At 43.0% G+C, this 16,402-nt stretch overlaps 1 protein-coding gene across 2 annotated transcripts in view; it reads left to right on the top strand.

Moving 5' to 3' along the window:
* The window catches only part of DSTYK (dual serine/threonine and tyrosine protein kinase), a 32,743-nt gene extending 20,222 nt beyond the window's left edge, over positions 1–12,521 (top strand). Inside the window, exons 6-13 of one of the 2 annotated variants that reach the window (XM_033918219.1) lie at positions 2,775–2,951; positions 4,244–4,373; positions 5,844–6,000; positions 6,150–6,282; positions 7,324–7,437; positions 7,621–7,735; positions 8,012–8,146; positions 10,061–12,521. In XM_033918219.1, coding sequence (XP_033774110.1) covers positions 2,775–2,951; positions 4,244–4,373; positions 5,844–6,000; positions 6,150–6,282; positions 7,324–7,437; positions 7,621–7,735; positions 8,012–8,146; positions 10,061–10,248 — 1,149 coding nt within the window. In that variant the 3' untranslated portion in view covers positions 10,249–12,521. The remainder of the gene's footprint in view (positions 1–2,774; positions 2,952–4,243; positions 4,374–5,843; positions 6,001–6,149; positions 6,283–7,323; positions 7,438–7,620; positions 7,736–8,011; positions 8,147–10,060) is intronic. The other variant, XM_033918220.1, reaches the window with a different exon arrangement.
* Positions 12,522–16,402: the final 3,881 nt, after the last annotated feature.

Raw genomic sequence — 16,402 nt, 5'->3', positions numbered from 1 at the left:
AAATAATTCATAAACTGGAAAAAAAAAATCAAATAAGTCTGACAGAAGTCCAATTTCCTGAAGCAGCTCTGTTGCCTCAGCATATTTTAAATAATCCCAGCGGCAAAAGTCCAGATGGGACAGATATCAACTCGGGCTTTCCAGCTGCTGCAGGCTGCTTCCAGGCAGAAGAAGCACAGAGATAGAACAATCCAGCGCCGGACCACACTGCTCTCGGTGGGTGGCGGATGCTCATGGGCAGCTCCCGAAGAATACAGCATTCTGCCTCCATCGGCGGACAACAGGGAGGAGGAGTCCACAGCACGGCCCCACTCCTCAGATCCGGAGACACCACCATCTCCTTCCCAATATGAGAGCAGACGCCGCCCCATCCTAGTCAACAACTAGCAACGATCAACCATGCCTCCATTGGTCCCGCCTCCAGCAACGATCTCCCCACAGCAATCTCCAGTCACTGCATGCAGGTGGGATGAGCCTCTGCTGAAAATGAACCGTTCCAGGCCTTTAAGGATTAGATTAGATTAGACAGTTTTTCTCATGCCGAAGTACAATCGATGGACTGGAGGTACGTTATGGCTCTCATCAGTCACTTGCTTCCTGACCATTCCTTATTTCTGAAGGGAAGCTGTGAGCACAATCACTGCTGCCGTCTCCTGAGGAGTTCTAGCATCCTTGGATCTCAGAGATTTTCCGCCTTATTCCGATTTTTCTGGGGTGTCGCAGATTTCTGCGTTTCCCTGTCCTGCAGCAGCTTTTTCAGTTCGTAGTGCTGCTCTTTGACCTTGCAACTGCGCCCCACATTTTCTCTAAAGTGTTGGTAGTTATGGCAGCTTTTCTCTGCCGATAGAGTATCCTGGTTCCTCCTCCTTGGATGATTGGTTGATCCGAGCTTTGATCAGTGAGGAATGCAGATGTGCACAGGAGACGGTAGTGTCTCTGCTACAGGCCCTAGGTTGGCTTGTCAACTTCCAAAAGTTCCAATTGATGCCATCCCAGTCCTGGAGTCTCTGGTCCTTCTCTTCGACACCCGGCAGGGTCATGTGGTCTTACCAAGACACACAGTCACAAACTTCAATGGCAGATCAGTGATCTCCTGGATTGTGCGGCTCCCTTAGCCTGACCTTGTCTGTAGGTGATGGAGTCTTTGGGCGGGCCTTTTGGCCAGAGCACAACATGCACCCTTTATAGTAGTACCGCCTTTCTTGGTGGTCTCTGTAGCATCATCCCCTTCAGCTGCCACTCCCATGGATGGTTCCAGCTTGCAAAAGTTTAGGCTGGTGACTTAGGGGGAGGATTTCTGCTAGGGCAGGCTTCTTCAAATCTCAGCATGGATGACTATTGTGATGGATGTCAATCTGTCGGGTTGGGATGCTCAGTGGACTCTTTGTTCGCAGTGTTAGATCTCCGGGTGATTTGCCTGCAGGTATTTGCTCTCCAGCCCTTTCTAGAAGGAACAACAGAAGTGGTGTGTGGAAGTACTCCCTTGGGCCCTGAAGCTCCAATGCTGTTTTGCAGGATGGAATCACTTCTGTCCATATCGGCAGCCCATGTGGCTGGAGTTGACATTGTACAGGCAGCCTCCTTAGTTGTCCAGTCCTAGACCCAGTAGCATGGTCACTCTCATGGTCAGCTTTTTGTCTGCGTTCTCTTCTGAAGCAATCAAACCCAGCTGGGGCTTCTCACAATGCTGCCTAAACAAAGGTCTGGTGCTTCTTCAGTCTCAGAACGGAGCATGGAAGATTAGGTTGGATGCCTTGGTTCAGCCCTGGATGCCTCACAAGCTCCTTTGTTCCCTCTGTGGCCTTTGGGTGGTCAAGTCATCTGCTGGATGGTGACTCATTCCAACCTCATGATTCCAGTTGCTCCAGTCTTACGACATGGCTCTTGAGCACTCAACCCTGATGTAGCGGGGATTTTCAGATGTCATCTCGATACTTTGGCAGTCGGAGAGAACCCCCCCCCAAAAAAAAAAAATAATAATAATCCCTCTACTGTGGCTTCTTATGCCAAAGCCTGGACCAGGTGGAGCCTGAGAGAAAGCTCCCTTTTTGGTGGTTATGGCTCCGAAAGGTAGGTAACAGAATGGAAGATTAGATTTTCACCTTCGATAATCTTCTTTCTGTTAGTATCTGTAGGATTCAGTATGGCCCGCTCTCTGTAACTTCAGTTCTGAATCGCCTGCTTTTTGCCTCAATTATTCTCCTTGTGGGAAGTTTTTGCCTTTCTGTGAGGTATGCAAGTTACCAAAGGCTGTTTCATGTGGGTGCTCATTCTGCTTTGTTGTTGTGAAGGAATGGTAGTAGATGAATGGCTGATATGTAATCTATAGGTTAAGATGGTATAATCTTATGATTTTTAAGGTGATCAAAGCTGAAGTGTGTATGTGATACTGAGAGGTGCCTTGGATAAAGGCGGATTAGAAATGTTTTAAATAAATAGTTCATCAATATTTTTTCTGTGTTGCCATTGGGCCTATATATTACTTATTTTCATGTTTTGCAGAGCAGACCTGTACAGAAACTGTTATGTTGCTGGGGAACTTCCCTTGTCATTGAGTTGTTCAGGTATGTTTGCTTTGGGACTAAACTGAATCTAACTCGGTCTGTAAGGGGGAGGAGCATGTGTGGCTTTCTGCAACTCCCAGGTTGCGGGTTGGGATTGAACACCTAACGTAAGGAATCCTAACAAAAACCTCATCTTCCAATGAGCAAAGGAGACATTGCTGATTGTAAATAAGCAAGCTCCTAAGCCTGACTGCTTTTTGCTGTCAACAGATCTTTCAGCGGATATCCTGGGTGAGTCCCCCTGCCATCAGCACAGACTGGAAGAGGAAAGTTGCTCAGGATGCAATTGAGAGCCTCAGTGCTGGCAAGCTGGCTAAGACGATATGTAACCAGTTCTGTAAACGCTTGAATAGCTCCCATGAGGCTTTTGCAGCTTCCCTCCGACAGGTATATATTCTTCCAGGAAGAGAATAGTATAGATAGGCTTTAGGCAAGTTTGAGGTGGCGGCAGGGCAGAAAGTCCTAGACCTTGTCTAGCTTATGGTACAGGTTCCATATCCTCCTCGAGCTGGGGTGGTGACTCGAGCACACTTTCCTTTAAGAAAAGGCCACAAAGTAGTACTTGTCCAAGGAGAAGTGGTTTCTCTCCTTTATAACAGCCCCCCTCCCCCACCCCCAAAAAAAGCCCAAATTGTAAGTGGCCAGACTCAAGAGGCTAGTTATACCTAACGTGTAGTAATTTTGGATTGTTCACACAACAGTTTCAGCGGTTGATTGTGGAATACAGAAAGCTAGATTTCTGAAATAGTGGCAAGTCGTTTTAGTGGGCTCCTTTGCTCTTTCAGCAGGTGCTAATAAACTAGTGACTGGACTGAAACACTGCACCCATTTCACTAGTGCACAACCCAAGCACAGCACTGAATGTCCTGTCCCTGAAGAGCTTAGTTTAAGAGGGTTCCAGAGGCACTGGCGGGTAGTGACTTGCCCCAGGTCAGACTCCTTGACAGAAGTACTGCTACTAATCATTTCTATAGCGCTACTAGACATACGCAGTGCTGTACATCAAAACACAGAAGATGGTCCCTGCTCAAGAGAGCTTACAGTCTGGACAAGGTGCATCAATACACTGTTCAGATGGGGAAATCGCACAGGGAATGATAAGACAGATAAGTGGGAACCATTTGGCCACGTCTCTTCTGGAATATGAAGAGGATTCAGGTCTTAAGTATTGGGAGAACACAACGGATGAGCTGATTGCACTGAACATTTTTGCTTGTGTTTATATCCCAGTTTGAGCTACTAATTAGAAAATTTAATCCCCAGGGTTGGGATTGGGGAAAAAGGGATAAAATTGAGTTAGTAACAACTGGCAGTTTAGAAGGGAGATATGATAGACGTTCAAATACCTGCATGGTGTAAATGCATATGAGTCGAGTATTTCATTTGAAAGGAAACTCTGCAATGAGAGGGCATAGGATGAAGTTAAGAGGTGATCTAAGGAAATACTTTTTTACAGAAAGGGTGGTAGATGCGTGGTACAGTCTCCCGGAAGAGGTAGTACAGACAGAGATGGTCTAATTTCAATAAAAGCCTGGGAGAGGCACGTGGGATCTGTTAGAGGAAGAGGTAATGGTTACTGCAGATGGGCAGACTGGATGGGCCATTTGGCCTTTATGTGCCTCTATGTTTCTGTAATGTAACTCTTACCTGAGCTTTGCTCTGAATGTTTTCCTCCACAGCTTGAAGTTGGCCATTCTTGGAGGTTGGAGAAGACTGAGGACCTGTGGTTGAAGGTGCGGAAGGAGCATGCCCCGCGGCTGGCCCGCCTCTCACTGGAGAGCAGATCCCTGCAGGATGCTTTGTTACATGGTAAGCAGAGTTGGTCTTTCAGGAAATTGTGGGGGGGAGGGGTTAATCTTGTGGCTAAAATATTCTGTCCTGGATTCTCGATCTCAGATTTACTTCTGAACATAGAAGTCATCCTGAGCCCAGATATAAACATGATCTGGGATTCGGAGGATTTGGACCCTGCTTACTTACCAGTGTTAACCAGCATGAAACTCTCATGTCCCCATAACTTTCACTTATCTCTGACAGTGGCTTGTGGTTTTAGAAATGTTTACCCAAAAAGCTTACAAGTCTGATTCTGTGTATTGGGATTATTAAAGGGACTCCCTATACCGTAAATTACTGCTACACTCTGAAGTATAATGGATGTGTGTTAGCTTTAAAAAAATATAAACTGGGAGCAGTGATTTTCATTTATATCCCACCTAGCACCTAAGTGAGTTACACCTAGTTCTGAAGAGCAGAGGGGCACATAAGCAGAAGATGACACCCTGCAGAATGCAGCAGAGTGGTTTCCATGTCTTCACATTCTGTGTCTGAGAAAATAACAATGAAGGTAGATAACCAGTTGGCCCAGCTGAGATTCTTCCTTTTGGTTCTCTACCAGCTGAAGTAGACAAGTTACCTCTTCCATACCCAAACGCTGCAACAATGCTGGCTGCCACCTTTTGCCAGCAGCCTACATCAGACCTTGTCTTTATGGTCATTGATCTTATTCAAACATTGACATCTGTCATTACTGAAAGCTGGGAAATGCTACCGACTTCCTCAGAAGGGACTCCTTACTATGCATCCTGCTGCCTAACCGTTCATTAGAAACATAGAAATAGACGGCAGATAAGGGCCACGGCCCACCAAGTCTGCCCACCCCAATAACCCTCCCCTGCCCAATCTTTCTGAGGAAGGGCTGTGGCTCACTGGTTGAGCTGCTGCCTCTGCACCCAGAGGTTGAGATCAAATCCCAGTGCTGCTTCTTGTGACCATGGGCAAAGTCACTTAATCCTCCAGCGCCCACCGCTTTGAAATTCCAAAGCAACAAAAAGGCAAGTCCCCCCTTTCCCTTCCCTTTACTGTCCAGAAGTAACACTTTAGAGACTGAGTATCAAAGCTGTTTAAAAATGTCTCCTGAGGTAAATTTAGTTTTTAGGAACTTGGTGACATTTTGTAACTTTAAAAAGCCTGCTTTTTTCACTAGATCACAGAACAGCTATTAAACAGAGGCCTTTGCTTTGTTTCTCCTTGGAATACTTTCACCTGAGTTCTGGCTACTGAAATGACCAAACTGACTAATTTTACACAAGTAATGTCTTAGCGCAGCAGCATCACCTCCTACAGAAGCCAGCAAGATCCTCTTTTACTAAAAACAGTGAAGCTTTGAAACTGGCTTTTATACATCTCTGTGTTCACATTTAGTAATCACTTCCCACAGACGTCAAGGCGTGTAGGAGGCAAACCCATTTCACTGGTTTCACGACTGTTTGGCATTTGCAGGGAAGCCCAAGCTGGGCCGTGAATTAGGCCGAGGTCAGTACGGTGTGGTTTACCTGTGTGATGAGTGGGGTGGACACTTTCCATGTGCACTGAAATCGGTTGTTCCACCAGATGAGAAACACTGGAATGACCTTGCTCTTGAGTTTCACTACATGAGGTAAGTTACTAATCAGCTGGACTTGTTTTCCTATTTCTTGCTGTAGATAATTTTGTGGTCTGTGACCTTTTGTCTCAGTCCTTATAAGGTGGGTGGGCATTACACTGCTGTTTGAAACTCTATCTAAGGCGGTCTTTCTTCTGGGGCAGGTCTTTGCCAAAACATGAGCGTCTGGTTGACCTCCATGGATCAGTTATAGATTACAGCTATGGTGGGGGCTCCAACATTGCCGTTTTACTGATAATGGAACGGTTACACAGAGACCTCTACACAGCACTTAAGGTGAGAAGACGAGCCTCTGGGGAAAGGCTATTGCATGCACAAGACTGTAGTGTAACCAGAATGGGCCTTGACTGGCTTTTCATACGACACGTAAACTGAGCCCCCTGGCTGTTTGGAAAGCTTTAGATCAAACTAATTTGAGGCCCATTCGTGGGCTTGAGTTGTATATACAACTTTCAAAATGCAGACAAATGAGATGTGGTCTCTCCAGTGCTGCATCTATTTGAACTCCGTGCAGCCTGGTGGCACAAATGTCCTCAGGATTACAGGATATTCTGTAGATGTGAAATACTTCTGCTGAACTGTGGCACCATGTGGCTGGGGCAATGGTAAGGAACCTACCCATCCTAGGCCACGTTGCTGGTAAAAGTGCATTAATGACTGACCTTTTATACACACTAGCCTGTATGCTTTTGCTAGTGGCAAAATTTAACCCCCAACAGCTTCCCCAGATTCACAGAACTACTGGGAAGATCGCACAAACAATGGAAAAATCAACAGCCTGATATTATCCTTTCCATCTGTAAATGGAATAAAATGCAAAACTCCTTTATCTACTGAGTTGCCCAAACATGGCATTCACTAGCCCCACATAACATCTCTCATTCCGCAAATCCTTAAAATCTTTGGTTCTTCAATGGACCTTAACAAGGAATAAAACTGAACAATATATTCCCAATCTCAAAGCAAACGTAACCTACACTGATTGCACCACATCGGTAGCCCATACTAAAAGTAAGCAGTCATACCTATACAATATGCAAGTAATACTAGGCTCCCGACTGAAAATGAACACCACTACTGCTAAATCAGGACCACTATGATATCTGCACTGACAGATGTACTGTTGTTTACCACTGATTTGACATCAATATTAATCACAGACATAAATAGTTTAAGATTGTAACCCACCCACTCAGTGTAAAAATAAAAAATGGATGCTACCACATTTGTCTATTGTATCACACCTTGAACTCCGCTCAGGAAGATTTGGTGGGATATAAGTCTGCAAATAACCTAATAATGTGTCTCTTGCTGCAGGCTGAGCTTGCTCTGGAGGTTCGATTACAGATTGCTTTAGATGTTGTAGAAGGAATCCGGTTTCTTCATAGCCAAGGGCTGGTCCACCGTGACATCAAACTCAAAAATGTCCTGGTAAGATTTATTTCTACTTCAGGGGGGAGAAGAATTGCCACTGCTGGGTCTGACAAATATGTCTTCCCAGCTGTTGCTGAGCTAAAATGTTTGACCCCATTCCTACCTTAAATGCTGTAAATGGCTGAGGGGGATTATGAACCAAAACTTATAGCAGATGTCGATGTGAAACGTGTTTTACAGCTGGATGAGAACATTCGGGCCAAAATAACAGACTTGGGCTTCTGCAAACCTGAGGCAATGATGTCGGGAAGCATTGTGGGAACTCCCATACATATGGCTCCTGAGCTCTTCACAGGTAAGAACCTTTGCCAAGTAGGGAGTTCATTTACTGTTCCACTGTCACAGCCAGACCTTGAAGGGGCTTGAGGAGTACAGCTAGTTAGTAGTTCCTGCATGCAAACCTTACCTTAAACGTCTATTAAATTAAAACAAACTTGACAATATTTTTAATGTGTAGACTGCTTTGGACAACTTTCTAGGGAGGTCGCTTTAAATATTATCCCTAGCAGTCCTCTTCTACACACACTGAGCTCCATGCAAGAGTCAGCTATGGGTCTCTTTCCCTCTTCAGGAAAATATGACAACTCGGTAGATGTTTATGCTTTTGGCATCCTATTCTGGTATATCTGCTCTGGATCAGTGAGGTTACCTGAAGCCTTTGAGAGATGCTCCAGCAAGGACCACCTCTGGAATAATGTCAAAAAAGGTAACTTATCTGCTAGAAAGATTATTTGCAAGATGACTACAGAGAGCTCAAACATTGGGAAAAGATTAATGTAACGTCACAGGGCATCGTACCACTGAAATTGCAGTCAGTGATCATGCTGCTGACAAGATCTCTCTAAGATCAACAGACAGTTCTGCTGCATGAAATTCAGTTCAATGAAGATAGTTGGGAACCAGTTACCACTCCCTGAGCAGAGTGCCTGATTCGATGAGTTTATAACTGTACATAGCATGGGCAGTTTAGCTTATGTGCACATCTTGGAGCAGAAATAACCATGAACTTCACTGTGCACCTGAAGCAATCGGTGGAGAAAAGGGGGATATTAAAGCCCTCTAGAGCCCAACCAAACCCAGAATTTTTGGCTTCTTCCAAAACAGGATCTGGACCCAAAATAGGCCACTTGATTTTAGTAGAAACCAAAATGTAAATGAAGATGTCTATACAGGTCCCCCCCTTAAGAATCCCTTGTTATCTAGTGGACTTTTTTTTTTTTTTTAAAAAAAAAAAGGAACAAACTCCACTTGTTTCTTCCTCATGTGTTGCTACCATGGAAATGACTGCCGAGACTTTCCACAGCATTCTCAGACTGCTGTGGGAGGTCCTGGCAGCCATTTTGTGGTTGTAACTGGCACACTTGCCCGTGCTGTTCCAACTGCAAAATGGCTGCCTGGACTTCCCACAGTAGTTCATGAAGCTGTCGTGGGAAGTATCCACCACCTCTCCCAGAAGAGATGGTAGAGACAGAGACTGTCTGAATTCAAGAGGGCCTGGGATAGACACGTGGGATCTCTCTGAGGGAAAGAGATAATGGTTTCTGCGGATGGGCAGACTAGATGTTACAACATTTATAAGTCTCAGCAGCCATTTCCATTGGAGCAACGGTTTGGGAAGGAATAAGCAGGGTTCCTGTCCCTGAAGAGGCCACTAGATCACCAGGGCTTCTTAAGGTAGATCCTGGGAGAGTCTACTGCTGTTAGGCAGGGGGGGATGGAAGGGGGAAGGGTCTGTTTTACTTTCGGCAGAAAGCACAGGCGCTTTTGATCATACCCCTGAACATAGATTTTGGGTCAGTTCCTGTGACCAAAACTGAAACTTTAGCCTCCTAAAGTCTGCTGTCACTGATCAGACCAAATGTTTGAAAAATTTGGTCACTGACTAGTGATGCTAAGTGACACATTTTCAGGTGAAAACTGAAGTCACTTTTGCCTCCACCCACCAATTGCCCAATTTGTCATTCAATTTTGGTTCCCAAGTTCTAGAAGCTGCTTAAGTTTTGAATATCCAATTTGATACACCATGTATCAAGTTACATATTTTGCATAATTAACAGTATTTTATTAATGACTCTTTAAATTATCATATAACAAGTCCAAGATTGTCACAAAAATGACATGACGCTTACATCCATAAACACAGGCCTGCGTTGTGTATTAGTTCCACAGGTAACAGGTCTCCCAATCCAAAGAGCTGGTTGTTTAAACAAGTAGCCAAACAGCTTAAGGAAAAGGTCCTAAGAACCTGGATCTTATAGGCCTGGGCACTCCTGCCAGCCCTGACCTTATAACCTGAGTGTTCAAAACTTGTTTTGAACATAAGAATTGCCCAGGATACTGGGCTTGATGGACCTTTAGTATCCTGTTTCCAGCAGTGGCCAACCCAGGTCCCAAATACCTAGCTAGATCCCAACTAGTAAAACAGATTTTATGCTGCTTATCCTAGGAATAAGCAATGGATTTCCCTAAGCCATCTCAGGTGGTCTTCCAGGTCTTAAACATTTAGGTTTTATGGAAAAATCCTTGCACGGCATTGTTTTGTATTGGATAGGTGTAGAAAGCTTTTTAGCAGATGCACTTTAAGTTAAAAAACAACCAAATGAAAGCTGTTTGTTCTTAGGTGTGCGCCCAGAAAAGCTTGACGTGTTCGATGAGGAATGCTGGGAGCTGATGAAGGCATGCTGGAATGGAGACCCTCCCCAGCGCCCCCTCTTGGGCATTGTACAGCCTATCCTGCAAGGCATTAAGGAGAGACTTTGCAAGTCAGATGCAAAGCATTTGAACAAAGGCCTGGATGATTCTACCTGATCAAATCGAAGAACAAGAACTAAATTTCCCCTGCTTTTTCTGGATGGGAGATGCTTGCTCCCTGGCAGTGTGGTCTCCTGAGCAACTCCATGTCGAAACACACTCATCTGAACTTGAGCATCACACGTTGTCTGCACTGTCGGAGTTGTTTGGCAAGGTGACACATTTCCTCTTGCTTCTAGGGACTGAAAAAAGGATGGTGTAATGGGCTTTCAGATATGACAGAAACCAAAGGAACTTGTACTCTTCTGCACTGCAGGAGGAAGAGATTGTGGGACACCTGTGATCTCAGACCACCGAGACCTTGTACTTGGCATAACTTTTTACTAAGAACTCTTCTGCAAGTATTTCATGAATTCAGGCTTAGTATCCTTCCTCCACCGGCAGCTGCAAGCTTGAAAAAAACATTGAAATTGCTAAGCTGGAGAAGGACGGTCAGATGCCACTTGGGGTCAGAGGGGGGGTTGTTGTCCAAGGGTAATGCTGTATTAAAGGTGCAGAGTTTACATTACAAAAGTGACTTACTGAAGCATCTGGGCTGCCATAGAAGGTTTCACTGTTCCATTGGAATGAAATTCACATAAGCTATTTGATACTCTTAATATGAAAACTCCAAGACGGCTCTGGTGAAGGGCAGTTGACTTGCTATTTTGTCATTTGTGTCAGTTTATAATGAGGACTTCAATGTTCAGGGCTCCAGTATGGTAAAAGTTGCAGTACTGGTAATATGTTGACTCAGCCTCATGGAGAATGTAACACAAGTTCATGGGGGTTGGGGGACTTCAATTTTATGAGAATCATGTTGAAACTAGAGGCACTAAAATGTTTTAAACGTATTGTTCTTTTTTTAAAAAAAGTTTTTAAAGGATATTGAGTGAGTGAGAACAGGGATTCTGTCCCTGTCCAGTGAAAGATATTCATATACTTCTCATACAGGCTTTCTCTCATGTACAGTGGGGGTTTTCAGACGGATGAGAAATATGTAAGCGGGCATTTGCAGAGCCGAGTGGGTTTTTGGTACACCTCAGGCTGCAGTGCAGATTTGAGTGGCCCCTTTTCATGTACCTGTTTACAGGGAAGGCTTAGGATCCATATATTGAGGCAGGCAGTATGCAAAGATGTGTAATGGTTTGGGGGAGTTTTTCAAAGATCAGAATCTGCTACCGTCGCCTCTCTTCCCAGAATATCTGGCTATCGGGATGTTATACCACCTGGTGATTTTGGGACTCGAGGTCTAGTCACTGTTACGCTAAGATCTCGATAGCTATTTTAGTCACTTCCTAAATTTTACAGAATTAGAGGAATATCTGAAAAGAAGGGATTCTCTAGAGGTGACCAAAATAGAAAGCCACATAAATGCATTGGCATCATATTGCCATTTATAAATGCTTTTAAAGTGTTTTACCTAGTTATGGAGGAGAAAGCACAAACATGTATGTCACATGGATGCAGTGTGCTATAAGACACTAGTCTAGGGCTCAGCTCGTGCTGACCAGGATCTTTATTTTACCAGTATTAACACTAGTGAACACTATATCAGGTTTTTACTTGTGCTTGGGATGTTGCCTTGCTGACTAATACAGGACAGCTAAGGCTAATATTGCAATTCTAGAAAAGTAGGTTTATAGTCCAATTAAAGAACAAATGTTTGCATGTCTAGGTATTTTTCCCCCTTGTTGCTTTCCCTGGTATCTTGTCAGCTGTCTTTAACCTGCAAAAAAAAAAAAAGTCAAATCCAGTTAACTAATGTTGGCTTTACTGCTGCTACTTGAACCGATGAAAGATTATCTGCACTGATAGCAGTTAGATTCCAGCTTTCATTTCCCAGAGGGGTGTCTGGACCTTTCAATGTACTGTATACTTGGGTTTTGATTTCACTTTTCTTTGAGGTTGGTGCACATCACACGTATAACACAAGATGGTCTTAATGGTGTAATATTGAATTATTGTTAATGCTGAAGGAAGAGTTAGGCATTTAAAAGGTGCTGCACTTGAGCTGGGAGATTGCCAGGAGAGCAGATGTCGTATGTGTATGTTGAGATTTTTGAAGTCTCTGGTGCTTTCAACTTTTTGCTGTATCTGTTCTGTTTGGAATAAAGCCTTCTGTACGTTCAATATGCTGCTTTTCACAGCTGCTTCTGCTTTTTCATGGACATGCTGATGTTTTTGTAAGTCTTCACCATTTTGCCCTTTGATAACTGTTTGACTCATCCCAAATTCTGCATCTTCTTCCAAGGATAAATGTTAAGAAATAAACAGGTTTAGGTACCCTTGACTGTTTAATCTGCAGTTATTGCTGTAAATGATTGATTGATCATTCTGATAGCTCCGGCATGCTAGACTGCGATGAGTTCTGTCAAGGTGGGAAATGCACCTGACTTAGACAGAGGGAGAAGCTGGCACAAGGTTCCAACATGGTGTCGGTACTTCATTTTAATAAGCAGAAACATTTCCAGATCTTGCATGAGTTGAAATTCGGAATAAAATGTTGACTTGATAGGCTGGGCAAGAATGAAACCGCAAAGTAGGAAGATCTGATTTCAGTTTGTCAAGATTTTTTGATCTGGTTAAACACACCCACACTGTCTGTCTTTAGTTGATTGCTCAGTTGATGGTTACAGAATTGTTTAACCCGACACAGCTTCAATTAGTGTTTTTAAATCTAAATCTACACTCTGTTCTTGTTGCCTACCTATCACTGGACCCAGCATGGAAAAGAGGAAAGGAAATTTTCCTGTACTATGAAATGTGCTGCCTCATTACATTCCCCTTGTAGATCAAACTGTAAAGTGGTTTATTCAATAGGGAATAATGTCTGTATTAGGCTCTTTAAGTTTACCCACAATTGTGACTCAGACGTCATCTTTTCTTCCTTTTGGCTGTACTTTGAGTCCCTGTGAGTGTCAGCGACATCAGCACATGGAAGAAATTATAAATCTAATCCAAGTGTTTCTATCCTGCTAAATCCTAAAAAAAAATTGATCTAAAGTGGTTCTCATCGAGGAATGAGGAAAAAGATACTAGACAGGTTTAGGAGACATTTCTGAAATGTTTTCAAATTCTTACAAAAAGCATCAGCTATTGGAATATAGCAATGAGATCCCAAATTTTTGTGGTTTGAAACAAAATGAGTAATTTTTTTTAATTATGGGAATTTTAACTGATTTATTAGCACAATCGTACTTTTTGTTCTGATTAGCTTATCAGTAGTGTTCAGAAGAAGCTAAATTATTAAGGAATTAATGTGCCATGAGGGCATTACAATAATCTAACTGTGATGAGATCAGTGATTTGTACTAATAGCAGAAACTGATTTTCAAAAGTCTCAAGCAGTGGTGTATGTGCAGAAGAGGGCCCAAGGGGCAGGAGACGCCTTCCTGGGTTATTTCTATTAAGCTGCTTTCTTTTAGCAAGCAAACCAGTTGCTTTTTATTCGATCTACTAACAAAGCCTTGGTCCCTGTTCTGTTCTGTCTTTGGGGCCAGTGTCGGTTTATCATTAATGGGTAGTCTTAAAGGGCCCTAGTTAAGATCTTAGTAAATGAGATTGATCTGAGGTAAGAGTTCTCCAGTCTAAAACCTCAATGACTGTGGATCAATTTCAGTATAGGCCAAATCGCCTGGCTTTGTCTTTTGTTTCCATCAGCCATCTCATGTTCAAAGTCCTTCCTCCTGGTTTTTAATTTCCTCACCAAGATCAAGGCAGCTGGATGGCTTTTCTATTTGCAGAGCTATTTCAAGGGCTCCTTAAGCATTTACCACTGCTTTTGTATTCTTTCTTGGACATGCTTGATTTTTCTCTGAAATATATTTTTGTATTTATCATCCTCATCCACCCCATGTCCTTTGGATGAATTAGCAAGTTTAATAGCTGTTTCCTTGTACCAATCAATTAATGAGGATCTCTATTTACATATAGATTTATCCAATTTCTTAAATAAGAATCTAGAATTTTTCTTATACTATAAGAACGCTCACCTTCATTACTTCACCAGCTCCTTGGTTAAATTCTTCACCTTGTGCCATATTCAGACCACTAGCTTTTTAATCGATTTCCTGGATTGTTCTTCCTTGAAGGCAATTCAAATCAGAGGCTAGCATGGTGAGAATTTTACAGTGATTTGCCATGCTCTGCCAAATTTCCTTCCAACATTTTGATTCATCTCTAGATGGCTCTTGAGGGCTTTCAAGCTTCCCATGCGCTGGAGTTGAGACAAACATGTTCTCTCCCCCTCCCCCCCCATTTTCTTTTTAATTAACTTGATGTCTTTATGTAAATGGTTTTCTGTCAGATATGAAGGGTCATAACAAGCCCCAGATCCTCACTCAGTTCAATATAACATGGAATGACTTAAAGGGTTGGACCATTTTTATTACATATTGAACTGAAACTCCTATAACAGATTCACTTATCACATAGCCAAATATTTTGGATCCTTAACATTCACATTATATGGGGATTGAGTGTATAAAATACTCAGAATGAAAGTAATCACTACAAAGCCATAGCAAATCTGCCAAGTTGATACTAAACTAAACTAAACCTTAAGTTTATATACCGCATCTTCTCCATGGAAGTGGAGCTCAGCACGGTTTACAAGAACTTAAAATATAAGAAGAGAAAGGAAAAGGTTTACATGAGCTTATATATAGAATGGAAGAGGAAGGGGAAAAATAGAATTACATGTTAGAGAAGAGCCAAGTTTTCAGTTGCTTGCGGAATAGTTGGAGAGAGCCCAGGTTCCACAGCGGGACAGTAAGGTTGTTCCAGAGACCTGTGATTTTGAAGAGAAGAGATTTTCCCAGTTTACCTGCATAGAGAATACCACGTAGAGAGGGGAAGGATAGTTTATATCTTTGGGCGGGTTTGGTGGAGTCAGGACTCAAGGAGTTAAAGGATAGTGGGATTAGGGGAGGAAGGATGCCGTGAATGATCTTAAAAGCCAGGCAGGAGCATTTGAAATGGATTCTGGAAATCACTGGGAGCCAGTGAAGATTGGACAGGAGTGGGGAGACATGGTCAGCTTTGCGTTTTGCAAAGATCAATTTGGCTGCAGTATTCTGGATAAGCTGGAGTCTTTGAAGACTTTTTTTGTTAGGCATAAGTAAATGGCATTGCAGTAGTCAAGTTTGGAGAGGATGATGGATTGGATGAGGACGGTGAAATGTTTTTGGTGAAAGTAGGATCTTACTTTCCTCAGCAGGTGGAGGCTGAAAAAGCATGATTTTGCCGAGGAGTTGAGATGGTTGTTGAGGGAGAAAGAAGAATCAATAGTGATGCCAAGGACCTTGCTTGAGAACTCAAGGTGCAGAGCAGCGCCTGTGGGTAGTGCGAAGAGGATGGGCAGGTGTTCTAACAAATGTTTATATTCATGGGGGTATTTGGGGTTTTTTAAACATTTTTCTTTTGAATCAACACTTTAGCTATTGAAAATCCAGTATTTCTCCACTAATTTTTTTCTAGGGTTTGTATAGGCTTGAACTAAATGCTGACCTTACTACGAAAGTCCATAAATAAAAATTCACAGGAGTGGCTGGAACTTTCAATTTCACTTTGGAGTAGGTTGTGCTAATTAAGTTTGTAAATTCTAGTTTCACTACCTTTAAATGAGATGCGTCTCCAACTGTTTCTTTATTTTTTTTATTCCATGTGATTATTTGGCAATAAAACCACTATTGCATCCTGTTTTTTATGTTCAGTCAGTAGGTCCAAGCTTGGGGCTTTTTCTGTGGCAGCATATTGGTTTGCAATGCAGTGCCCAAGTTAGAGAATGACACGGGGACAAAATTTTTCCCTGTCCCCACAGGAACTCATTTTCCTGTTCCTGACCCATTCCTGCAAGCTCTGTCCTCATCTGCACAAGCCTCAAACACTTTAAAATCCTAAGTGTTTGAGGCTTGTGCAGTTAAGGCAGAGTTTTTATAGGAACTGGGGTAAGGTCAGCTACAAAACTCATGGTGATGGGATGGGGGAGAATCTGTCCATGTCATTCTCTAATTCTTAGCACTCTAGATTATTGTAATTCAGTTCATCTGGCCAAGCAATGTACAAATCCCCCCCCTTTTTTTTTTTAACTAAACCGTGATAGCGGTTATTAGCACAGGGAGCTGTGCTGAATGCTCTGTTCCTGACACTCATAGGAACTCAATATATC

This window comes from Geotrypetes seraphini, chromosome 13 (genome assembly GCF_902459505.1).
Source record: "Geotrypetes seraphini chromosome 13, aGeoSer1.1, whole genome shotgun sequence".
Taxonomy (NCBI): domain Eukaryota; kingdom Metazoa; phylum Chordata; class Amphibia; order Gymnophiona; family Dermophiidae; genus Geotrypetes; species Geotrypetes seraphini.
Note: the sequence above shows the minus strand (reverse complement) of the source record. Positions and strands in the feature narration are given on the sequence as shown.